This window comes from Argopecten irradians, chromosome 5 (genome assembly GCF_041381155.1).
Source record: "Argopecten irradians isolate NY chromosome 5, Ai_NY, whole genome shotgun sequence".
Classification (NCBI taxonomy): Eukaryota; Metazoa; Mollusca; class Bivalvia; order Pectinida; family Pectinidae; genus Argopecten; species Argopecten irradians.
This window is the reverse complement of record NC_091138.1, coordinates 1,246,854-1,271,060: the sequence shown is the minus strand read 5'-3', so window position 1 is coordinate 1,271,060 and position 24,207 is coordinate 1,246,854. Positions and strand designations below refer to the sequence as shown.

Sequence of the window (24,207 nt, the reverse complement as noted above, 5' to 3'; positions counted from 1 at the left end):
ACAGTCAGGTCAGTCACGGACCATAACAGTCCATTATATAGTCATTATAACAGTCAGGTCATCACGGGCCCATAACAGTCCATTATATAGTCATTGAACCTTAAACAGTCAGGTCAGTCACGGACCATAACAGTCCATTATATAGTCATGACATATACAGTCAGGTCAGTCACGGGCCATAACAGTCCATTATATAGTCATAACCTTAACAGTCAGGTCAGTCACAGGCCATAACAGTCCGTTATATAGTGATGACTTATACAGTCATTTCAGTCACAGCCATAACAGTCCATTATATAGTCATAACCTTAACAGTCAGGTCAGTCACGGGCCATAACAGTCCATTATATAGTCATAACCTAAACAGTCAGGTCAGTCACGGGCCATAACAGTCCATTATATAGTCATGACCTTAACAGTCAGGTCAGTCACAGGCCATAACAGTCCATTATATAGTCATGACCTTAACAGTCAGGTCAGTCACGGGCCATAACAGTCCATTATATAGTCATAACCTTAACAATCAGGTCAGTCACGGGCCATAACAGTCCATTATATAGTCATAACCTTAACAGTCAGGTCAGTCACAGGCCATAACAGTCCATTATATAGTCATAACCTTAACAGTCAGGTCAGTCACGGACCATAACAGTCATTATATAGTCATCCAAACCATATAGTCAGGTCCAGTCAGGTCAGTCACGGACCATAACAGTCCATTATATAGTCATAACCAAAACATAACATCTGGTTCAGGTCAGTCACAGGACCATAACAGTCCATTATATAGTCATGACCTTAACAGTCAGGTCAGTCACGGACCATAACAGTCCATTATATAGTCATGACCTTAACAGTCAGGTCAGTCACGGACCATAACAGTCCATTATATAGTCATGACCTTAACAGTCAGGTCAGTCACGGGCCATAACAGTCCATTATATAGTCATGACCTTAACAGTCAGGTCAGTCACAGGCCATAACAGTCCATTATATAGTCATGACCTTAACAGTCAGGTCAGTCACAGACCATAACAGTCCATTATATAGTCATTACCTTAACAGTCAGGTCAGTCACGGGCCATAACAGTCCATTATATAGTCATTACCTTAACAGTCAGGTCAGTCACAGACCATAACAGTCCATGATATTTTCATTGTCGTAACAGTCAGGTCAGTTACGGACCATAACAGTCCATTATATAGTGATGACATATACAATCAGGTCTGTCACGGACCATAACAGTCCATTATATAGTCATGACCTTAACAGTCAGGTCAGTCACAGGCCATAACAGTCCATTATATATTGATGACATATACAATCAGGTCAGTCACGGACCATAACAGTCCATTATATAGTCATGACCTTAACAGTCAGGTCAGTCACAGACCATAACAGTCCATGATATTGTCATTGTCGTAACAGTCAGGTCAGTCACGGACCATAACAGTCCATTATATAGTCATGCCATAACAGTCAGGTCAGTCACAGACCATAACAGTCCATGATATTGTCATTGTCGTAACAGTCAGGTCAGTTACGGACCATAACAGTCCATTATATAGTCATGACCTTAACAGTCAGGTCAGGCACAGACCATAACAGTCCATTATATAGTCATTGTCTTAACAGTCAGGTCAGTCACAGGCCATAACAGTCCATGATATTGTCATTGTCGTAACAGTCAGGTCAGTTACGGACCATAACAGTCCATTATATAGTCATGACCTTAACAGTCAGGTCAGGCACGGACCATAACAGTCCATTATATAGTGATGCCATATACAGTCAGGTCAGTCACAGACCATAACAGTCCATTATATAGTCATGACATATTAACAGTCAGGTCAGTCACAGGCCATAACAGTCCATTATATAGTCATGACCTTAACAGTCAGGTCAGTCACGGACCATAACAGTCCATTATATAGTCATGACCTTAACAGTCAGGTCAGTCACGGACCATAACAGTCCATTATATAGTCATGCCATATACAGTCAGGGTCAGTCACGGGCCTTCAGTCCACAGCCACATAACATCCATCCATTATATATAGTCATGGTTATACAGTCAGGTCAGTCACAGGCCATAACAGTCCATTATATAGTCATGACCTTAACAGTCAGGTCAGTCACGGGCCATAACAGTCCATTATATAGTCATAACCTTAACAATCAGGTCAGTCACAGGCCATAACAGTCCATTATATAGTCATGACCTTAACAATCAGGTCAGTCACAGGCCATAACAGTCCATTATATAGTCATAACCTTAACAATCAGGTCAGTCACGGGCAATAATAGTCCATTATATATAGTCATTGTCTTAACAGCCAGGTCAGTCACAGGCCATAACAGTCCATTATATAGTCATAACCTTAACAGTCAGGTCAGTCACGGGCCATAACAGTCCATTATATAGTCATGACCTTAACAGTCATTTCAGTCACGGGCCATAACAGTCCATTATATAGTCATAACCTTAACAGTCAGGTCAGTCACGGGCCATAACAGTCCATTATATAGTCATGACCTATACAGTCATTTCAGTCACGGGCCATAACAGTCCATTATATAGTCATAACCTAAACAGTCATGTTTGTCACGGGCCATAGCAGTCCATTATATAGTCATGACTTTAACAATCAGGTCAGTCACGGGCCATAACAGTCCATTATATAGTCATAACCTTAACAGTCAGGTCAGTCACAGGCCATAACAGTCCATTATATAGTCATAACCTTAACAGTCAGGTCAGTCACAGGCCATAACAGTCCATTATATAGTCATGACCTTAACAGTCAGGTCAGTCACAGGCCATAACAGTCCATTATATAGTCATGACCTTAACAGTCAGGTCAGTCACGGACCATAACAGTCCATTATATAGTCATAACCTTTAGTCAGGTCAGTCATAACAGTCCATTATATAGTCATGACCTAAACAGTCAGGTCAGTCACAGGCCATAACAGTCCATTATATAGTCATAACCTAAACAGTCAGGTTTGTCACGGGCCATAACAGTCCATTATATAGTCATGACCTTAACAGTCAGGTCAGTCACGGGCCATAACAGTCCATTATATAGTCATGACCTTAACAGTCAGGTCAGTCACAGGCCATAACAGTCCATTATATAGTCATGACCTTAACAGTCAGGTCAGTCACGGACCATAACAGTCCATTATATAGTCATGACCTATACAGTCAGGTCAGTCACAGACCATAACAGTCCATTATATAGTCATGAACTTAACAGTCAGGTCAGTCACGGACCATAACAGTCCATTATATAGTCATGACCTTAACAGTCAGGTCAGTCACAGGCCATAACAGTCCATTATATAGTCATAACCTTAACAGTCAGGTCAGTCAGTCACGGGCCATAACAGTCCATTATATAGTCATTGTCTTAACAGTCAGGTCAGTCACAGGCCATAACAGTCCATTATATAGTCATGACCTTAACAGTCAGGTCAGTCACGGACCATAACAGTCCATTATATAGTCATGACCTTAACAGTCAGGTCAGTCACAGGACCATAACAGTCCATTATATAGTCATTGACCTTAAACAATCAGGTCAGTCACAGGGGCCATAACAGTCCATTATATATAGTCATAACCTTAACAGTCAGGTCAGTCACAGGCCATAACAGTCCATTATATAGTCATAACCTTAACAGTCAGGTCAGTCACGGGCCATAACAGTCCATTATATAGTCATGACCTTAACAGTCAGGTCAGTCACGGACCATAACAGTCCATTATATAGTCATAACCTTAACAGTCAGGTCAGTCACAGGCCATAACAGTCCATTATATAGTCATAACCTTAACAGTCAGGTCAGTCACGGGCCATAACAGTCCATTATATAGTCATAACCTTAACAGTCAGGTCAGTCACAGGCCATAACAGTCCATTATATAGTCATAACCGTAACAATCAGGTCAGTCACAGACCATAACAGTCCATTATATAGTCATTGTCGTAACAGTCAGGTCAGTTACGGACCATAACAGTCCATTATATAGTCATGACCTTAACAGTCAGGTCAGTCACAGACCATAACAGTCCATGATATTGTCATTGTCGTTAACAGTCAGGTCAGTCACGGGCCATAACAGTCCATTATATAGTCATGACCTTAACAGTCAGGTCAGTCACGGGCCATAACAGTCCATTATATAGTCATAACCTTAACAGTCAGGTCAGTCACGGGCCATAACAGTCCATTATATAGTCATGACTTTAACAGTCAGGTCATGTCACAGGACCATAAACAGTCCAATTATATAGTCATGTAACAGTCATTTCAGTCACAGGCCATAACAGTCCATTATATAGTCATAACCTTATAAGTCAGGTCAGTCACAGGCCATAACAGTCCCTTATATAGTCATAACTTAACAGTCATGTCAGCACACAGTCACACGGCCCATAACAGTCCATTATATAGTCATAACCTTAACAGTGTCATGTCAGTCACGGGCCATAACAGTCCATTATATAGTCATAACCTTAACAATCAGGTCAGTCACAGGCCATAACAGTCCATTATATAGTCATAACCTTAACAGTCAGGTCAGTCACGGGCCATAACAGTCCATTATATAGTCATGACCTTAACAATCAGGTCAGTCACAGGCCATAACAGTCCATTATATAGTCATGACCTTAACAGTCAGGTCAGTCACAGGCCATAACAGTCCATTATATAGTCATGACCTTAACAGTCAGGTCAGTCACGGCAGCCAATAACAGTCCATTATATAGTCATAACCTTAACAGTCAGGTCAGTCACAGGGCCATAACAGTCCGATTATATAGTCATGACATTAACAGTCACGTCACGGGATTTTAACAGTCAGGTCAGTCACAGAGGCCATCAGTCCATTATTTGTTTGTCCACCTTAACAGTCACATTATATCCATTATATAGTCATAACCTAAACAGTCAGGTCAGTCACGGGCAGTCACAGGCCATAACAGTCCATTATATCAGTCCCATAACCTTAACAGTCAGGTCAGTCCAAGTCAGTCACAGGCCATAACAGTCCATTATATAGTCATAACCTTAACAGTCAGGTCAGTCACGGGCCATAACAGTCCATTATATAGTCATGACCTAAACAGTCATGTTTGTCACGGGCCATAACAGTCCATTATATAGTCATGACTTTAACAATCAGGTCAGTCACGGGCCATAACAGTCCATTATATAGTCATGACCTTTAACAGTCAGGTCAGTCACAGGACCATAACAGTCCATTATATAGTCATTACACTTATAACAGTCAGGTCAGTCACAGCCATAACAGTCCAATATATAGTCATGAATCTTAGACAGTCAGGTCGGTCACAGCCCATAACAGTCCATTATATAGTCATTTGACCTTAAACAGTCAGGTCAGTCACGGGCCATAACAGTCCATTATATAGTCATAACCTTAACAGTCAGGTCAGTCACGGGCCATAACAGTCCAGTCATTACCTTAACAGTCACAGTCACAGGACCATAACAGTCCATTATATAGTCATGACCTTAACAGTCAGGTCAGTCACAGGCCATAACAGTCCATTATGTAGTCATAAACCTTAACAGTCAGGTCAGTCACAGGCCATAACAGTCCATTATATAGTCATAACCTTAACAGTCAGGTCAGTCACGGACCCATAACAGTCCCACATTATATAGTCATGACCCTAAACAGTCATTGTCAGTCACAGGTCCATAACGGGCAGTCCATTATATAGTCATGACCTTATACAGTCAGGTCAGTCACGGGCCATAAACAGTCCATTATATAGTCATAACCTTAACAGTCAGTCAGTCACAGGGCCATAACAGTCCATTATATAGTCATATGACCTTAACAGTCATGTTCAGTCACAGGCCATAACAGTCCATTATATAGTCATGACCTTAAACAGTCAGGTCAGTCACGGGCCATAACAGTCCATTATATAGTCATAACCTTAACAATCAGGTCAGTCACAGGCCATAACAGTCCATTATATAGTCATGACCTTAACAGTCAGGTCAGTCACGGGCCATAACAGTCCATTATATAGTCATGACCTATACAGTCAGGTCAGTCACAGGCCATAACAGTCCATTATATAGTCATAACCTTAACAGTCAGGTCAGTCACGGGCCATAACAGTCCATTATATAGTCATAACCTTAACAGTCAGGTTCAGTCACGGCCATAACAGTCCATTATATAGTCATGACCTTAACAGTCAGGTCAGTCACTAGTGCCTATAACAGTCCATTATATAGTCATAACCTTAACAATCAGGTCATCACGGGCCATAACAGTCCCGATTATATAGTCATGACATATACAGTCAGGTCAGTCACAGGCCATAACAGTCAGTTATATAAGTCCATTACAGTCAGGTTCAGTCACAGTCATAACAGTCCATTAATAGTGATGACATCAAGTCGGTCAGTCACGGACCATAACAGTCCATTATATAGTCATAACCCTTAACAGTCAGGTCAGTCACGGGCCATTAACAGTCCATTATATAGTCATTAACCTTAAACAGTCAGGTCAGTCACGGGGCCATAACAGTCCATTATATAGTCATAACCTTAACACAGTCAGGTCAGTCACAGGCCATAAACAGTCCCATTATATTAGTCATAACCTTAACAGTCAGGTCCAGTCACGGGGCCATAACAGTCCATTATAGTCATATCCATAACCTTAACACAGTCACAGTTCAGTCACAGACCATAACAGTCCAATTATATAGTCCGTTATATAGTCATGACCCTTAACAGTCAGGTCAGTCACAGGCCATAACAGTCCATTATATTGTCATGACCTTAACAGTCAGGTCAGTCACAGGACCATAACAGTCCATTATATAGTCATGATGACCTAAACAGTCAGGTCAGTCAGTTCACAGACCCATAACAGTCCATTATTATTTAACAGTCATGTCGACATTAACAGTCAGGTCAGTCACGGACCATAACAGTCCATTATATAGTCATGACCTTAACAGTCAGGTCAGTCACGGACCATAACAGTCCATTATATAGTCATGACCTTAACAGTCAGGTCAGTCACAGACCATAACAGTCCATTATATAGTCATGACATTAACAGTCAGGTCAGTCACGGACCATAACAGTCCATTATATAGTGATGACATATACAGTCAGGTCAGTCACAGACCATAGGTCCATTATACATTTTGACTAACAGTCAGGTCCCAGTAACAGTCCATAACAGTCCATTATATAGTGATGACCATTAACAGTCAGGTCAGTCACAGGCCATAACAGTCCATTATATAGTCATAACCTTAACAGTCAGGTCAGTCCACGGGCCCATAACAGTCCATTATATAGTCATGTCTTAACAGTCAGTCATCAGTCACGGTCCATAAACAGTCCATTATATAGTCATAACCTTAACAAATCAGGTCAGTCACGGGCCATTAACAGTCCATTTATATACATAACTATAACAGTCAGGTCAGTCACAGGCCATAACAGTCCCATTATATAGTCATAACCTTAACAGTCAGGTCAGTCACAGGCCATAACAGTCCATTTATATAGTCATAGGTCAGACCTTAACAGTCAGGTCAGTCACGGGCCATAACAGTCCATTATATAGTCATAACTTTAACAGTCAGGTCAGTCCACGGGCCATAACAGTCCATTATATAGTCTATGTACTTATACAGTCAGGTCAGTCAAGGGCCATAACAGTCCATTATATAGTCATGACCTTAACAGTTCAGGTTCAGTCACAGACCATAACAGTTCCATTATATAGTCATGACCTTAAACAGTCAGGTCAAGTCCATAACAGGGCCATAATGTCAGTCCATTTATATAGTCATGGACCATAAAAACAATCATGTCAGTCAGTCACAGGCCATAACAGTCCATTATATTCATAGTCATGACTTATACAGTCAGGTCAGTCACAGCACCATAACAGTCCATTATATTAGTCATGACCTTAACAGTCAGGTCAGTCACGGACCATAACAGTCCATTATATAGTCATACCTTATTACAGTCAGGTCAGTCACAGGCCATAACACAGTCCATTATATAGTCATGACCTTAACAGTCAGGTCAGTCACGGACCATAACAGTCCATTATAATAGTCATAATTTAAACAGTCAGGTCAGTCACGGACCATAACAGTCCATTATATAGTCATGACCTTAACAGTCAGGTCAGTCACAGACCATAACAGTCCATTATATAGTCATTACCTTAACAGTCAGGTCAGTCACGGGCCATAACAGTCCATTATATAGTCATTACCTTAACAGTCAGGTCAGTCACAGGCCATAACAGTCCATTATATAGTCATTGACCTTAACAGTCAGGTCAGTCACGGACCATAACAGTCCCATTATATAGTCATAACCTTAACAGTCAGGTCAGTTCACAGGCCATAACAGTCCATTATATAGTCATGGACCTTAACAGTCAGGTCAGTCACGGGCCATAACAGTCCATTATATAGTCATGACCTTAACATAATCAGGTCAGTCAACTGGGCCATAACAGTCCATTATATATAGTCATAACCTTAACAGTCAGGTCAGTCACAGGCAGCCATAACAGTCCATTATATAGTCATTAACCTTAACAGTCAGGTCAGTCACGGACCATAACAGTCCATTATATAGTCATAACCTTAACAGTCAGGTCAGTCACGGGCCATAACAGTCCATTATATAGTCATAACCTTAACAGTCAGGTTCAGTCACAGGCCATAACAGTCCATTATATAGTCATGACCTTAAATCAATCAGGGTCAGTCACAGGCCAATAACAGTCAGTTTATCATAGTCATAACCTTAAACAGTCAGGTCAGTCACAGGCCATAACAGTCCATTATATAGTCATAGACCTTAACAGTCAGGTCAGTCACGGGCCCATAATATACAGTCCATTATCATAGTCAGTGACCTTAACATGTCAGGTCAGTCACAGGGCCATAACAGTCCATTATATAGTCATAACCTTTAACAATCAGGTCAGTCACGGGTCCAACAGTCCTTTATATAGTGATGACCTTATACAGTCAGGTCTGTCACAGCCATAACAGTCCATTTATATAGTCATGAACCTTAACAGTCAGGTCAGTCACAGGCCATAACAGTCCATTATATAGTCATGACCTTAACAATCAGGTCAGTCACACGGGCCATAACAGTCCCATTTATAATAGTCATATTCCTTAACAGTCAGGTCAGTCACGGGACCATAACAGTCCATTTATATAGTCATGACCTTAACAGTCAGGTCAGTACACAGGCCATAACAGTCCATTATATAGTCATAACCTTAACAGTCAGGTCAGTCACGGGCCATAACAGTCCATTATATAGTCATAACCTTAACAGTGACCAGGCCATAACAGTTAACAACAGTCAGGTCAGTCACACCAGCCATAACAGTCCATTATATATAGTCATGACCTTAACAGTCAGGTCAGTCACGGGCCATAACAAAGTCCATTATATAGTCATGGACCTTAAACAGTCAGGTCAGTCACAGGCCATAACAGTCCATTATATAGTCATGACCTTAACAGTCAGGTCAGTCACAGGCCATAACAGTCCATTATATAGTCATGACCTTAACAGTCAGGTCAGTCACAGGCCATAACAGTCCATTATATAGTCATGACCTTAACAGTCAGGTCAGTCACAGGCCATAACAGTCCATTTTATAGTCATGACCTTAACAGTCAGGTCAGTCACAGGCCATACCAGTCCTTTATGTAGTCATAACCTTAACAATCAGGTCAGTCACAGGCTATAACAGTCCATTATATTGTCATAACCTATACAATCTGGTCAGTCACGGGCCATAACAGTCCATTATATAGTCATAACCTTAACAACAGGTCAGTCACAGGCCATAACAGTCCATTATATAGTCATGACTTAACAGTCAAGGTCAGTCACGGACCATAACAGTCCTATTATATTTATAGTCATGACATTAACAGTCAGGTCAGTCCACAGGCCATAACAGTCCATATGTAGGTCATTACCTTAACAGACAGGTCAGTCACGGCCATAACAGTCCATTCCATGTAGTCATTACCTTAACAGTCAGGTCAGTTACTGGGCCATAACAGTCCATTATGTAGTCATTACCTTAACAGTCAGGTCAGTCACAGGCCATAAAAGTCCATTATATAGTCATAAAGACCTTAACAGTCCCCAGGTCAGTCACGGACCATAACAGTCCATTATATAGTCATAACCTTAACAATCAGGTCAGTCACAGGCCATAACAGTCCATTATATAGTCATGACCTTAACAGTCAGGTCAGTCACAGGCCATAACAGTCCATTATATAGTCATAACCTTAACAGTCAGGTCAGTCACGGGCCATAACAGTCCATTATATAGCCATAACCTTAACAATCAGGTCAGTCACAGGCCATAACAGTCCATGATATTGTCATTGTCGTAACAGTCAGGTCAGTCACAGGCCATAACAGTCCATTATATAGTCATGACCTTAACAACAGGTCAGTCACGGGCCATAACAGTCCATTATATAGTCATAACCTTAACAGTCAGGTCAGTCACGGACCATAACAGTCCATTATATAGTCATAACCTTAACAGTCAGGTCAGTCAAGGGCCATAACAGTCCATTATATTGTAATAACCTTAACAGTCAGGTCAGTCACGGACCATAACAGTTCATTATATAGTCATGACCTTAACAACAGGTCAGTCACGGACCATAACAGTTCATTATATAGTCATAACCTTAACAACAGGTCAGTCACGGGCCATAACAGTCCATTATATAGTCATAACCTTAACAACAGGTCAGTCACGGGCCATAACAGTCCATTATATAGTCATGACCTTAACAACAGGTCAGTCACGGACCATAACAGTTCATTATATAGTCATGACCTTAACAACAGGTCAGTCACGGGCCATAACAGCCATAAGAAATATATCCTTGAAAATATTTGAGTACATGGTACAACCGAATCAAAAGGCAGTGTCACTGATAACTGACTTGTATAATATGGTGCAATATTGTACAATAGTAGATATTATCCAATACAAACTACATGTAGTACATAGTGTTGGATGTTTGTCATGTTTAATTCACAGTATTTTAGAAGTTGTTGTTGACAATTTTGATAACTTATTGAAAGCAAACCTTTTCGTTGTACATTAATACTGCGAACGACGGTAATGAGATGAAGAATGTTTATACATATATTAAGTGTTTGTATTTTACAGGACTCTGCGGTGAGATATTGGATAGGACAAGGGATTCCTAGGGAGAAAATAATGATGGGAATGGGGTTTTACGGGAGGTCGTTCACTCTCCAGTCCCCTACAGACAACTCCCTAGGGGCTTTATCAATTGGTCCGGGACTAGCCCAGCCTCAAACCAAAACAGACGGTCTCATGGCCTACTTTGAGGTGAGTCAAGCTTAAAGTGATGTAAATCTATTGAGATCCCCTGTTTTAAACCAATACTACCATGCATTAATAAAACAGTAAAATTCCGTTAATCTAACCATGATATGAATCTGTAGTTACATTTATTGTTTATCAACAGTACACTGCTAACGTACCTCTTTTAAAGAGAATATTAGTTTAGCGCTTTTCACGTCAGAATGTTGTGCTAAAATATTGTGACGCTAATTATATTTCCTGAGTGACGTTTATACATTGATTATGGCGTTTGCGCTAACCAGTTTAAAATCACGTGTTCTATTTTACAAAAATGTGTACGTTAAGGCATATATAGGTTACACAACGAATGATTGTTGGATATGGAATTTCTTTCATACGAGTAAGTTTTGCTTTTGTTTTTATTTTTTAGTTTTAGCTTGTAATTTTGGTAAATAACTTACAAGTGTGAAATAAATTCAATATCCAATAACCCCAGGTTGTGTGACATGTTTTTACCACAATGAAGTCATCTACAGGAAGGCCAAAATAAAAGTTATTTGCCGATATAAACAAATAAGGTATAGTGAATTGTAATATCATCATAAGCAACTAGACACATTTAAAATAAAAAAATAATGTATTAATTGAAAACATTTTTATTATGAACAACATTTCGATGCATTTCTACGATTAATTCCCGCATAAATCATCAAATATTGTAATCAAATTAAAATCCGGCCTAGGTGCGTTCTGCCGAAATTACTTCCAGGGTCCGCGTACAGCAAAATGTACCACTTAACAAAAGACCATTATGAATTTTGAGTCGATATTTTATACTACGAGTAGGAAATGATGCAAGATTCCGACGTCGTCACGTATTCGCTATTGAAAATGCAAAATTTTCTTGCATTAAACTTTATTTCTCATATAGATTTTTGGAAATAGGAGTTCACACTATAAAAGAAAATGGAAAAAAAAACACATATGTCCGTGTGCTCGTTTTGAGCAATTGTCTCTCAAAGATACCTAGTTGACAAAATATTGGCCATATACACAAGATATTAAAGCCATAATTTCCTAATGAGGTGTTTGATATGTATGGATATTTGTAGAATTTATTTTCCAGTTGTCTTCTTTAGAAATATACCAGTTTTGATTAATAAGATTAATATTTTTCTCATAATAACGACATATGCAACCCCTACCCCTTCATTTTGACCTACAAAATGCACTATTTTCAGCCATTTTTGCCAAATTTAACCCTTTATAGAAAAAGTTCTGTTATTAAACTTTTGTTAATATTTTGCATATCAACAGGGAAAATGTTGTTCTTTATAAATCAGGCAGAAAAATGGGAAGTGCGTGTTCTTATTTTTTGCCTCATTTGAATATTTGTTATTTTCCAGTAATTTAGAGTAAAATATAAAAGTGCTCAAATTACCATTAAATGTAAAAAAAATAAAGTGACAAAAGTGTATCATTTCACACATTAATGCTCAATATTTTAATTACTACGTACCCAGTAAAGATTTACAGCAAAAATTAGCTCGATACAGCTAAAATACTGACGCAATGGTGATTTAAGTAAAAACTATTTTAGTAAAAAATGGTAAAATTGTGGACCGGAGTGAAGCAACATGACGTCATTCGATAATCGATGGCATTTACAATTTGTGACGTGATAATGAAAAAAAGTTTTTCGGGTCAAAGTTTAAAATATCAACTAATTAAAAGACTGGAAGGTGATACTCCACTTGTGGAATATCAATATATCTATCCAACACCCAACAGTGGAATAACAAGACGTATTATGGTAGACATTGTGTTACACTAATTTACGAAACCGCTGATGTTAATATTTATTGTATATAATATTTCACAAACACGTTTTTACTGTAGGTATAGGATTTTTATAATTTTTTATAATTTCATTTTTTTAATGTTCAGTTACGTTATTTGTAGCAATATAACATGTGTTCGTCGTGTTGTAAGTTCTGATGTGGAGGATGTCAATCGAATCTACTAAATTCGGGCAGATTTTATTTTAATAAAAAACAAAAATGCAATGAATCCCAATTCGTATGATTTTTTATTGTTTATGTGTCGCAGGTGTGTACCCTTGTGGAAGGTGGCTGGAAACGTGAGTGGAGTCCCGAGGGTCGTGCCCCATATGCCTTCTCCGGAACACAGTGGGTCAGTTACGATGACATGGAGAGTATTTCCGTCAAGGTATCTATTAACTAGTATTTCAGCCAGTTCTAGCGAAAAGTCGGGCAAGTGACTGTAAAATCGGTAAAAATGGTAATTAATATATCCGGTATAATTTCTCATGAATTTAGAAAAAGTATAAAACTTTCCGTCAAAATCGCTGTAAATGCCGAAGAAAATAATAATATCTATGGGAATCCTAAAAGTCCTCACCGGACGGCTATGAGTGCAGTTTTCAACCTTAACGCATGCGCAACACCCACCACTCTCCGTAGTAAACAAAAAATCATTGGCTACCGTAGTTTTGAACCAAAATGTTTCCGCAAAAACAACCAACTGACTCACCTAAAATGCGAAAGGAAAAGGCAATGGAGCAGCGACAATCCCAACAACTGACTCGGTAAACATTACAACGCATGGACAGTGTTAATACAACTTGTTATAGTGAAGAGAACAGTTCAAACGAGCACGCGGCTCCGGACCGCTACTGTACGTACCTACTACCGGTACTCCCTGCTCAGCTGATAGTGAGTGAGTCTTCGTATTTTGATCATTATGTAAATAGTCCCTGGCAGTATTTTTTCATAAATGAGTGGTCACATATGGTCACATTGGTTTCATACCTGTTCCCCAATCGCGTAAAAACGTAACCCTGGGGTAAATAGCGGTTCTTTAGTGGGGGCCTCTTTAGGGGTAATGAATGCCCTGTATATTTATAAAAATGTACCGTTGTAATGCATGTACAGTTAGAATGTAACCGCTAGTGCATTATCAAGCTAAGATTTGTTTCAATTAATCTATAATATTATGCTACCGGTCAATTCATACAGTTCTGATGTATATATTTATAGATTTTTAATTTGTAAATTTTTGTTCTGTACATGTTCTGGTAGTGTTATACACATACATTGTATATAGGATTTACATTGTAGGTTAATTGGTAAAATTGTATTGTATAAGTTCTGATATACACATATACATATGTACATGTAGGTTTTAGCTTGTTCTTTAGATATATTTGGAGGACACATACAGTATTATTTCTGGTCATAATAATAAATAGTGTTTGTACATGTGTATATGACAAACTTTACAGAGTTGAAATGTACTGCAGCCATGTATCATTTATTAATTATTCGGGAATTTTGTTTTGGAAAACTATAGCTAATGTATTTTTGTTATCTTTTTTGAAAAACAATATTTGATTCTCATCTAATGCCAACAGTGATACATTCATCAACTTATATAAATGTTTTCTCTAAATAAAAAAACCCTGTAGACATGATACCCTACATATATTTCAGTTATATATATTTGAAATTTGATCACTTTCAATATTTGTCACCATTCAACAGAAATAAAAAATTGTTAGGTCTTTTTTTCCAGGGCACCATGCATGAATAGTGTCCAATGAAACAAATAAAGTTTATCCCTTAGGACCTGTTATACAAAAGTCGCTATGTAATACATATACATACAATTAGCCTCATATGGAAGACTGAAGAAAGAAATGTTGGATTAGTGGGCTCTTGAAAGTGAAAAACTTTTCCAATATGGACCTAGAAGATCATGAACAGAACATTTAAACAGTATTTATTAAATGTTCCTTTCAACTGTAATCATTAAATAAAATTATGATGCAATACTTTTTCATTGTTTAACTTTGTAGAAATATTTGTTTATATTAGTCCTCTAGATCCAGTGATTATAATTTTTTCATCCATATGCCTGCCCATTTGTTTGTCAGGGCTTGTGAGATAGCTTTTCAATTACTTTTAAAATATAAGGATTTTTTTACATATAGCAATATAGATACCATTGTCTTAGGATTTCTAAATTCTACTTTACAAGAGAGTAGACTCAACATATAAATAAAACCATAAAACTAGCAAGTTATCTGAAATGTTAAAAATCTTTTTGTCTGAACCAAATTTCACATTTATTGTCTATGTGTAACTTGTACATAGACCATTTATGTATTAATACTGTAGTAACAGTGATTACAAACACATAGACTAAAATGTAGTATGTAGTACTATGTACATCTGTCTTTGATTTGAGTTCTAAACAAAAAAGTGGTACCTATTGGGAAGTTGTGACTTGGGCGAAGGGTAAATATACAGAAGAAATAGCTACACATGGAAAAAAGAATGATATACAGTACCATATGGATTCAAAGTTGCTCCAAAATCAATGAGACTAAATAACCAAAAAAAAAGCCATGTAAACCCCCAAATATGCAATGACCAGATCAATGATAAAGCACCCTTCCACTTCCAGTTATCTGTAGCTATTCTATATTTCAACCCCCCACTCAAGTTACAACTTCCCAACCTCATGATTCTTCTGTCTTTTAGCCCCCCACCCCCCAACACACACATACCTGATTGATTGTCATGTTATTTCAGGTTCCTATTCAGGTATTATTCCTAAAAATCAAAAAGGGTATACACACTGTGTACTCTCAAAGGAGGGGAACCACTTCATTCAAAAATGGAATTTACAATTTCATCTTAATTTTGAAATTTTCAATTTAATTATTAATTACTGGACTATTAAAACAGTATAGAACCCCTCGGCTACAGACAAAGTACTGTGGTACACATTTCTCTTGATTAATTACTTTTCTTCAACTCAATCATCTTTTTCTCCAGAGCACAAAAAAGAACAGGAAACAACAGAAAAGGAAAGTAACATACATGTAGGCCTATATGATTTTCTGGAAATATATATGATGTGTTAATTCTCACAGCATAGGCCTACATGAATGTAAAGAATTAAATATTATCAATGTTTGAGAGAATTTCCTATGTTGTAATTCTATAGCAGCTACATGTATGGACGTTCTATGGAACGTTTTCGTGTGGTTTTAAATGGGAAATTATGTTACGATTATTTGTATTTAACCTTCATGATTCGGTTGATGTAAAATTTACGACGAATGCGATGCTGCAATAAATTGCCCCTTGCCGGGGCCCCATCTCTGCATCGGCCGAATATTTGTGTCGATTTCCATGTACAAGATGCTTTTATCGAAAAAATGATTACAAAGCATTGTCATTAATGTAAGAATACTTCATTTGCATCAAATGTATCATCTCAAAACAACAATTTGCATACCGCATTAGTGGTTTATCACACGAAACGAAACCGACACGACTGAGAAACACATGTCCATGTTGACATTTCCACGCAGCCTCGTTTTCAAAGAGTTTGGCGAATTTATATTTAGAACTGTGCTAAATTTACACGGGGCTTCCCCAAAATTTCAATGGTCAAAACTGGACACCGTAAGCAGAACTTGACCACCATTATGGTATACAATGACTTTTGGAAGGCCAAAGAACGCATTTAGACTGGTTTCCTTTGCCCGACTATTCACTTTAATAGAGAGTGCAGCTCGAACGCGCCGAAGGAACTTGTGATATAGATGTCTCGATAACGTTATTCTATGTAATTCATCCATTTATGTAGAGTTGGAAAACTTTCTCGTAAACAGGAAACGAAAACACAAGATCAAGCATTGCGCAAAACAGTATGCAAAGTCACACTCTCGCGTGATTACAAAGTCAAACTCTCGCGTGATTACAAAGTCACACTCTCGCGTGATTAGAATATACTTTGGAAAAAAAATGAAAATTAAAACATCTGTGAAAGATAAACCTTCCAATTGAATTTTCAACTGAACTTAATATTTACATTTTATCATGAATCTTAACTTAAAAGCCGTTTTACGTGACCATTAGCTTCGGAATTTTCCGCTTGACAATGGACAATGACGTTGAGAAATTTTTTTAGCCGCAGTCGCATATTCTATGCTAAATATTGTTTTTCTTGTTATAATCCCATTGCCAGTTATTCAGCAAGGCTATGATTCTAATACAAAAAATGGTTTCTAGCAGTATAGTAAGTCATTGTACATAATAAGCAATCAGAACAAAAAAGTGTAACATCCGAGAGTTAAATCCCTGGGTCAGGGGAGATAACTCTTTCATCGTAAGGAATTCGTCATTTATTTACCTGGCATCTCAACTGCATTCATAACAATTACATAATTTCTATTTGGTAACAGTTAAAAATCCAACAAATAAAAGAATGTATTAATTGCTGCCTTAAACGATATTATACAACGTATTCAAAGCGATTCCTATGAATATCCATCCTCGATACTCAAGGGGTTACTATAAATGACTGGATATATTTGCGGGCCTGTGATTGGTTCAGATTTCTTCTCAAGAACAGCCTTCAGTTTTACTATTAGATAGTCCAGGGGTGGATATAACGTCAGTGATAGTAAACCCTGCGGTATCGAGGACGGTGAATATCTAGACTAATAAGTGTATCACATCATTACTTACATTGTATATTATATTTGTTATTTATTATTTCACCCTGCATTTATGCTAAAATTTCTCCTTTTTTGTTTTGCAATATTAAAAATCTGACTAATATCATAGCTGCATGTTCTTCTAATTGTTCAATTTTTTTAGCCTTTTCTTATGTTGTTTTTACTTATTTTTTATTATGTTTTTTATAAATAATTAGATGCTAATCATTGTATGTCAGTTAAAGCAATATCTCATATGGTGGCTATTCAAATCGCTTTTTGTCCGTAGTCTGTGGACCGTCCGTCCATTTTTCCGTTAACAATTCTTGTAACCGACATTTCTCAGAAACTTCTGGTCAGAAGAGATCTTGTTCAAACTCCAAACGTATCTACCCCTTGAGTCCTAGATATGCATACTGTATTTGTGAAACCGATCGGTCGACAATATGGCCCAGAAACCGCCATCTTGGATTTTGATAATTGAAGTAACTTACCGCTATTTCTCAGAAAGTACTGAATGGATCTTTCTCAAATTTCATATATTTGTAGTTGAAGTTTGAAAGCAGAGAAACGATCCCTCTTTCCAATGTCAGATATAAATCATTCTTTGGGTGGCGCCACAATCCTTCTAGAGTCTCTTGTAAGCTACGCTATTGCTTTGTCTTTTTTTAATGAAAATCACTACTTTCTATTGTACTGTTGATTAATGAATCCATTAACACTGTCTAGGCCAACTACATCCGATCTAAGGGATTGGGAGGAGCCATGGTATGGACAGTGGATATGGATGACTACAGTAACGTGTGTGGGGACGGACCGTACCCACTTATGAACAAACTAAAAGAGGTTCTCACTTCCCCATACATTCCTCAACTCCCAAACCAACGTCCAGATACAACTTCGACACCAAGATTTAGCTCCCTTTCCACCTCCTCCACATCAACATTACCCACTACCGCCTCTCCACCTCTATCCCAAACTAGGGAAGGACAGACAGAGGAAAGGCTCTATGGAGCTACATGTGGTATGTTCTAATTGAACCCCGATATCTTCTTATTTATATTATAATTGTTTTATTATTTTATTGCTATTTATACCATTTGCTATAGATATTATATAATTTACTGATCTCATTGCATTTTTGTTATTTTTATTGTATAATCTATTATTAATATTTTAAAATGGTTTATCTATATTTTATTATTTGTTATTTATATTTTATATATGTTATTTCATATATTTAGAAATTTGTTATTTATATTTCATAATTTGTTAATTATATTTTAAAATTTGTTATTTATATTTCATAATTTGTAATTTATTTTTCAAAATGTTTTATTTATATAATTTGTTATTTATATTTTTTAATTTTGTAATTTGTATTTAATTTTTTTTATTTATATTTAAAAATTTGTTATTTAAATTGTTTAATTTGTTGTTTACAATTCATAACTTGTTACTTGTATTTTATATTTTTTTAATTCTTATTGTATTTATATTGTTTATATCGTTTAATTTGTTATTTGGGTTGAAAAGTATGTTTTCTATGTTATATTGATTTTCATGTTTAGGGTCTATATTTTATTGGATATTTGCCTTTTATCTTTGTTTTTTCATATGGTACCTTTCGATATTCAGATTATATATCCCATGACAGTATCGCAGTTCCCAATGTTTCATTGTCGTTCATATTGAATCTAGGATATAATCTAGTCTAAAAAGATTACGCAATGACGAATATATTTGATAGGTTATTTTTACAATATGAATAACAAAGAGACATTTTAATGTCAAATTTACAATATGAATAATAAGATAAACAATATGAATTAATATGCAATATGAATATCGAAATTATGCAACACAATTAACAAAGTATACAAGACAATTAACAACCAATATAAATACCAAGAATTTAGCAATGTTTAACATGCATTCCTCGGATAAGGATTTCAGTTGCAAATTTATTATATAACACTAAATATCTTGATCGTCTACGACCTTTCAATTTCTCTTATCTTCCGCAACCTTTTGATTAAACACATAGAGTTTTATATTTATTCAATAGTACGTTTGTCAGAAAATGTGTAACTCATGCAGAGAAAAAATGGAATGATTTTTATCTGTGTAGGTCCGCCGTCCGTGTGTCCACATGGGAGATATATACCAGATGTGTGTAACGCATCTGTGTACTACCAATGTAACTTCCGGATAGCCCTCACCCGTGTCTGTCCTTTAGGGCTGGTGTGGAATACTGTGAGTCAAGCATGTGACTGGCATAGAGCAGATCATTTAGTGACACTGAAAGTCAAAACTCAAGTCATATCGACAACTGAACATAAAAAGGGTATCAATGTGATACCTACCTTTCGAACAACAGTTTTCATACCAAGGAGCGACACAACTACCCCAACACCAAAGACGACCATAGTAACTAAACCACGTGTTCACAAGGATGAGGATATCCTGCCGACATTTCGTACAACCGTATTCATACCGGAGGCGATGTTGGACACAGCCCAACCAGGACAACAGTCGAATGACCAAGATGATAAACCACGTGGTATACCTACACCAACAGCCCATCAGCCTGGAAGGCAGGCCACCACAAACAACGACTGCAGTGAGTACACTCCATGATTCAAATTTGAAACAAAGTTCATTATTTCTGGTCTAACATGCAAGTTTTGTTATTTTCAAATGCAAAGTCAGTTTTGTGGTAAGTATTTGTTATCTAGACAATCATACTTCTAACAAGTTGCTTTTCAGTAGGTGATACGTGGAAGGCATCATTTGATTTACATTGTAAACACAGTCATTTTATAGTCATTCACTTTTTAAATATATCTTTTTAGCTGAACAACCGATAAAATTGTCTTATCAACATATTACCGTCCATGATAGATCAGATTTTTTTTTTATTTGGACGCCATCTTTAATTTCTTATAAAGCATGGTCGCACAGCGCTTGCATCCGTTCAGATTTCAGTGTAGATCAAGCATTCGTGGTAAAAGTATTCTGAATAAGTATTTTCTAGAAATTAATTGGGCATTTTAAAGATGCTCCACCGCCGACATAGCATAAATGATATTCATTATTTGAACAATAATTGGTGTATTATCGTGTATATATATATATGTCTAATTAACACAAAAAATAATATAAAATAATTTATTTTGCCGTTGGTACATGCGCAATCAGTACTTCATTCTACATAGGATGTACATGTAGTGCAACAGAATTTTTTCGGGATGCAATTAATTATTTTTCATATTTTTAACTTGAAGCAAAATTAGAAGCTCAAACTTTTCAATGTTTGTAATGGTGTAAAGTAGATAACTTTTGTAACTGAAGGAAAATACTTAATCGTCTTCTCCTGTTTTTGATAGTGAAAAAATACCGTTTGTCGGCGGTGGAGCATCTTTAAATGAAATCTGGTTCCATTTACAGAGGGAACAAATATATCTAGTAGACATTACTTTTATATTTCTTATTTAATTTAGATCACCATCGTGTAACAATAATAACCAGACAATGAGTAGATGTTAATTAACGAAACAAAGGACAGTACATACTAAAAGCGGAATGAAAACGGAACATAGAAAAAACACAGAAACATATGAGATAAAGTTCAATATTTTCTGTGCCTTTTCTTTGACCTTAGCAAGCCCTGCATAAAACCCTTTTTATTTTTTTTATTACAAGCTCACAAATTATAAAATGGCTTTCAACAGAACAATTAAAATTGCTAAAAAATATCGTCATATCATTGTTTAATTTCCATATTCTGTCAAATCAAAGGGTTAAGCTTCCGCGTAGCCCACTTAGCTTTTTGGGAAGCTACTACTTGTTATTTCTATTGTAGAGCCTACATCCTGTCCTGCGGGTCTTCTGATCGCAGATCCATGTGACCAGAGGTGCTATTATTCATGCGCAGAAAACGACTTGGCACATCACTCATGCTGCCCGGCGCCGACTGTATGGAATGAGCGCATAGTTAACTGTGACTGGAGCTGGTCTCGCTAAGATGTTTTAATCTGTATATAATATCAGTTGTAAATAATCCATATTGATTTAACATTTAAAACATAGATATATCCTAGCTTTGTAAACGAAACAATCGACGATTTAAAAAAAAAAATGTTTTTATTACATCAGAATATACATACATTTATTTCAGGTATGTTTTTGAAGGTTATGTTACATTAAAAACTACAAAATCTGACTGCCGTAGGGTTGACTGGTATAATGTTAGTTGTCATCATTGTTTCCTCCCAGTCTCCGACTTCACCTTGTTCCTGTCAATAAAAAGAACTTCATTATACGTTTAAAATTTAAGTATCCCACAACTTCATGTATGTTTGTTTTACAATGAAAAGTCGTGTAATAAATCCCATAACACTTCATTATCCCCAGTGTTTAAACACATACAGCGCCTCTCATTGGTCAACTCAAACCCCTATACATTGTGATTTGGACATGTGTTGGTGGAGATTGTCTCCACCTCTATGTCTCCACCTCTGAAATCGCATTTACTTTCTGTCCCGAAATTCCTGTGCACTCATGTGTACATGCTTGACGGATTGTAGTCCTGAGTGTTTCTACACTAAAACAATTACCGGGCGTGATATGTCAAAATACAAAGGAGGTATGAAATGGTTTATTACGTGCCTTTGTACGCATACATTGTGATAGAATATTAACCACAATATTGAAATTAATTGGTCAGAAACATGTGTGACAAGTATGAATACATTCCATTGTTTCTAGGTTAGGAGGGTCAACTTTCTGTTAGGCCCGAATTGTCCGCTTTATACAGGAAATAAATGACAGAGACTTAACTGTTGATATAATTTCAGGTATATTGTACATAAATATAAATGGGATCTTTACCTAGTTATACATTGTAACAGGATTAAGCATTCAAACTCACAAAACATATACTGTCCTTTATGTAGAATATCCATATGTAAATTGTAGCAACCTGACCAAGCCATGTTGCTAATAAATACAATAGAGTTTATAATGGTTTCTCAGCTTCTCTGATATCTGCAGCTGGCCCCTACACCTTATCCCTGCGTTATTCAGATATGAAATGGTTTATAGCATGCCTTTGCACCTATAATTCATTTATTAATTTTATAAATAGTTATCACAACGATGAAATTAACTTCAGAATCGAGGAACAAACATGTGTGGCGAGTATGAATACATTATGTTACCATAGTAGTATCATAAACAATATACTCTACACCAGCCTAACCCTTAATGTTGTTTATGTTTATAACTTCAGGTATATTGAAAATAAATGTAACAGAGTGAAGGATTTACAATAAATTTTAATACCTGCCTCTGCCAGGGATCGCACTCGGGACCTCTGGATTACTAGTCTGACGCTCAACCGATCGAGCTAAAGAGAAGTTCTCTTTAGCCGAAAGTTCTCTTTAGCAGAGCGATAACATACTCCCCCTCCAGGAAACAACTCGTCCTCGAGTTTCCAGGGGGTCACAACGATTTCCTTTAAAAAAGATCTACCCATCTATCCCAGGTTATAACAGGATACAAATTCACAAAATATATACTGCCCTATTTGTAGTATATCCACATAGTAAACTAACCAATCATGTTGCTAATAAATACAGTAGATGTAATTAATGGCCTTCTCAGCTTCTATAGCCGGAATCTGAAGCTGGCCCCTACACCTTATCGCTGTGGTGTGTACCTGACACAGCGTTAGGGACGGGGAGGACATCCAAATACAGCCGGATTTAGACCTGAAGCTGCCGGAACATAATATTACATGTCCCTCCTTAGTGAAACCCAAATGTACACGTAATACTTGGTATTATTGAAGATGAATAAAGGTATTATTGAAGATGAATAAAATGGGTATCAAATTCCTAATTTTAGTTTATCCTGTATTGAGTTACTTCAATGAATAGCTTGGGTGGACATTGGATAATATATAAGTGCTACAAGTCAACGAGTGACACAGGTAAATTGGTAACAGAATATATGATAAGATTAATCAAAACTTCTCCACAATTTTACCTACTACAACGATGCTGACCAAACATATATCTTCTCCAATTCAACTGAATATAATGTGTATATGCTTGAAAAAGAGTGATTTATGCTATTCATGGTCCTTTGGAATACCATGCATAGAATATATATTTTAATTCTATTTTAGAACTTGATATTGATATACAACTGACAACA

At 37.0% G+C, this 24,207-nt stretch overlaps 2 protein-coding genes across 2 annotated transcripts in view; one reads left to right on the top strand and one right to left on the bottom strand.

Moving 5' to 3' along the window:
* The first annotated feature begins 11,291 nt into the window (after nucleotides 1-11,291).
* LOC138322622 (chitotriosidase-1-like) lies at nucleotides 11,292-23,895 on the top strand. The gene is made up of 5 exons (XM_069266607.1): nucleotides 11,292-11,474; nucleotides 13,560-13,679; nucleotides 18,715-19,009; nucleotides 20,117-20,608; nucleotides 21,851-23,895. The coding sequence occupies exons 1-5, from the start codon at nucleotides 11,340-11,342 to the stop codon at nucleotides 22,009-22,011; spliced, it is 1,203 nt and encodes a 400-aa protein (XP_069122708.1). The 5' UTR covers nucleotides 11,292-11,339; the 3' UTR covers nucleotides 22,012-23,895.
* LOC138322619 (chitinase-3-like protein 1) overlaps nucleotides 22,142-24,207 on the bottom strand; it is a 22,987-nt gene continuing 20,921 nt past the window's right edge. The window contains exon 11 of the mRNA XM_069266600.1: nucleotides 22,142-22,283. Within this exon, the coding sequence (XP_069122701.1) occupies nucleotides 22,247-22,283 (37 nt within the window). The 3' untranslated portion in view covers nucleotides 22,142-22,246. The remainder of the gene's footprint in view (nucleotides 22,284-24,207) is intronic.

Bases quoted from the DNA above. Each gene is read 5' to 3' on its own strand.
- LOC138322622 (XM_069266607.1), top strand. From the start codon at position 11,340: ATGATGGGAATGGGGTTTTACGGGAGGTCGTTCACTCTCCAGTCCCCT. The intron at 11,475-13,559 runs GTGAGTCAAGCT...TATGTGTCGCAG, and splicing joins GTCTCATGGCCTACTTTGAG to GTGTGTACCCTTGTGGAAGG. The intron at 19,010-20,116 runs GTATGTTCTAAT...TTATCTGTGTAG, and splicing joins GCTCTATGGAGCTACATGTG to GTCCGCCGTCCGTGTGTCCA.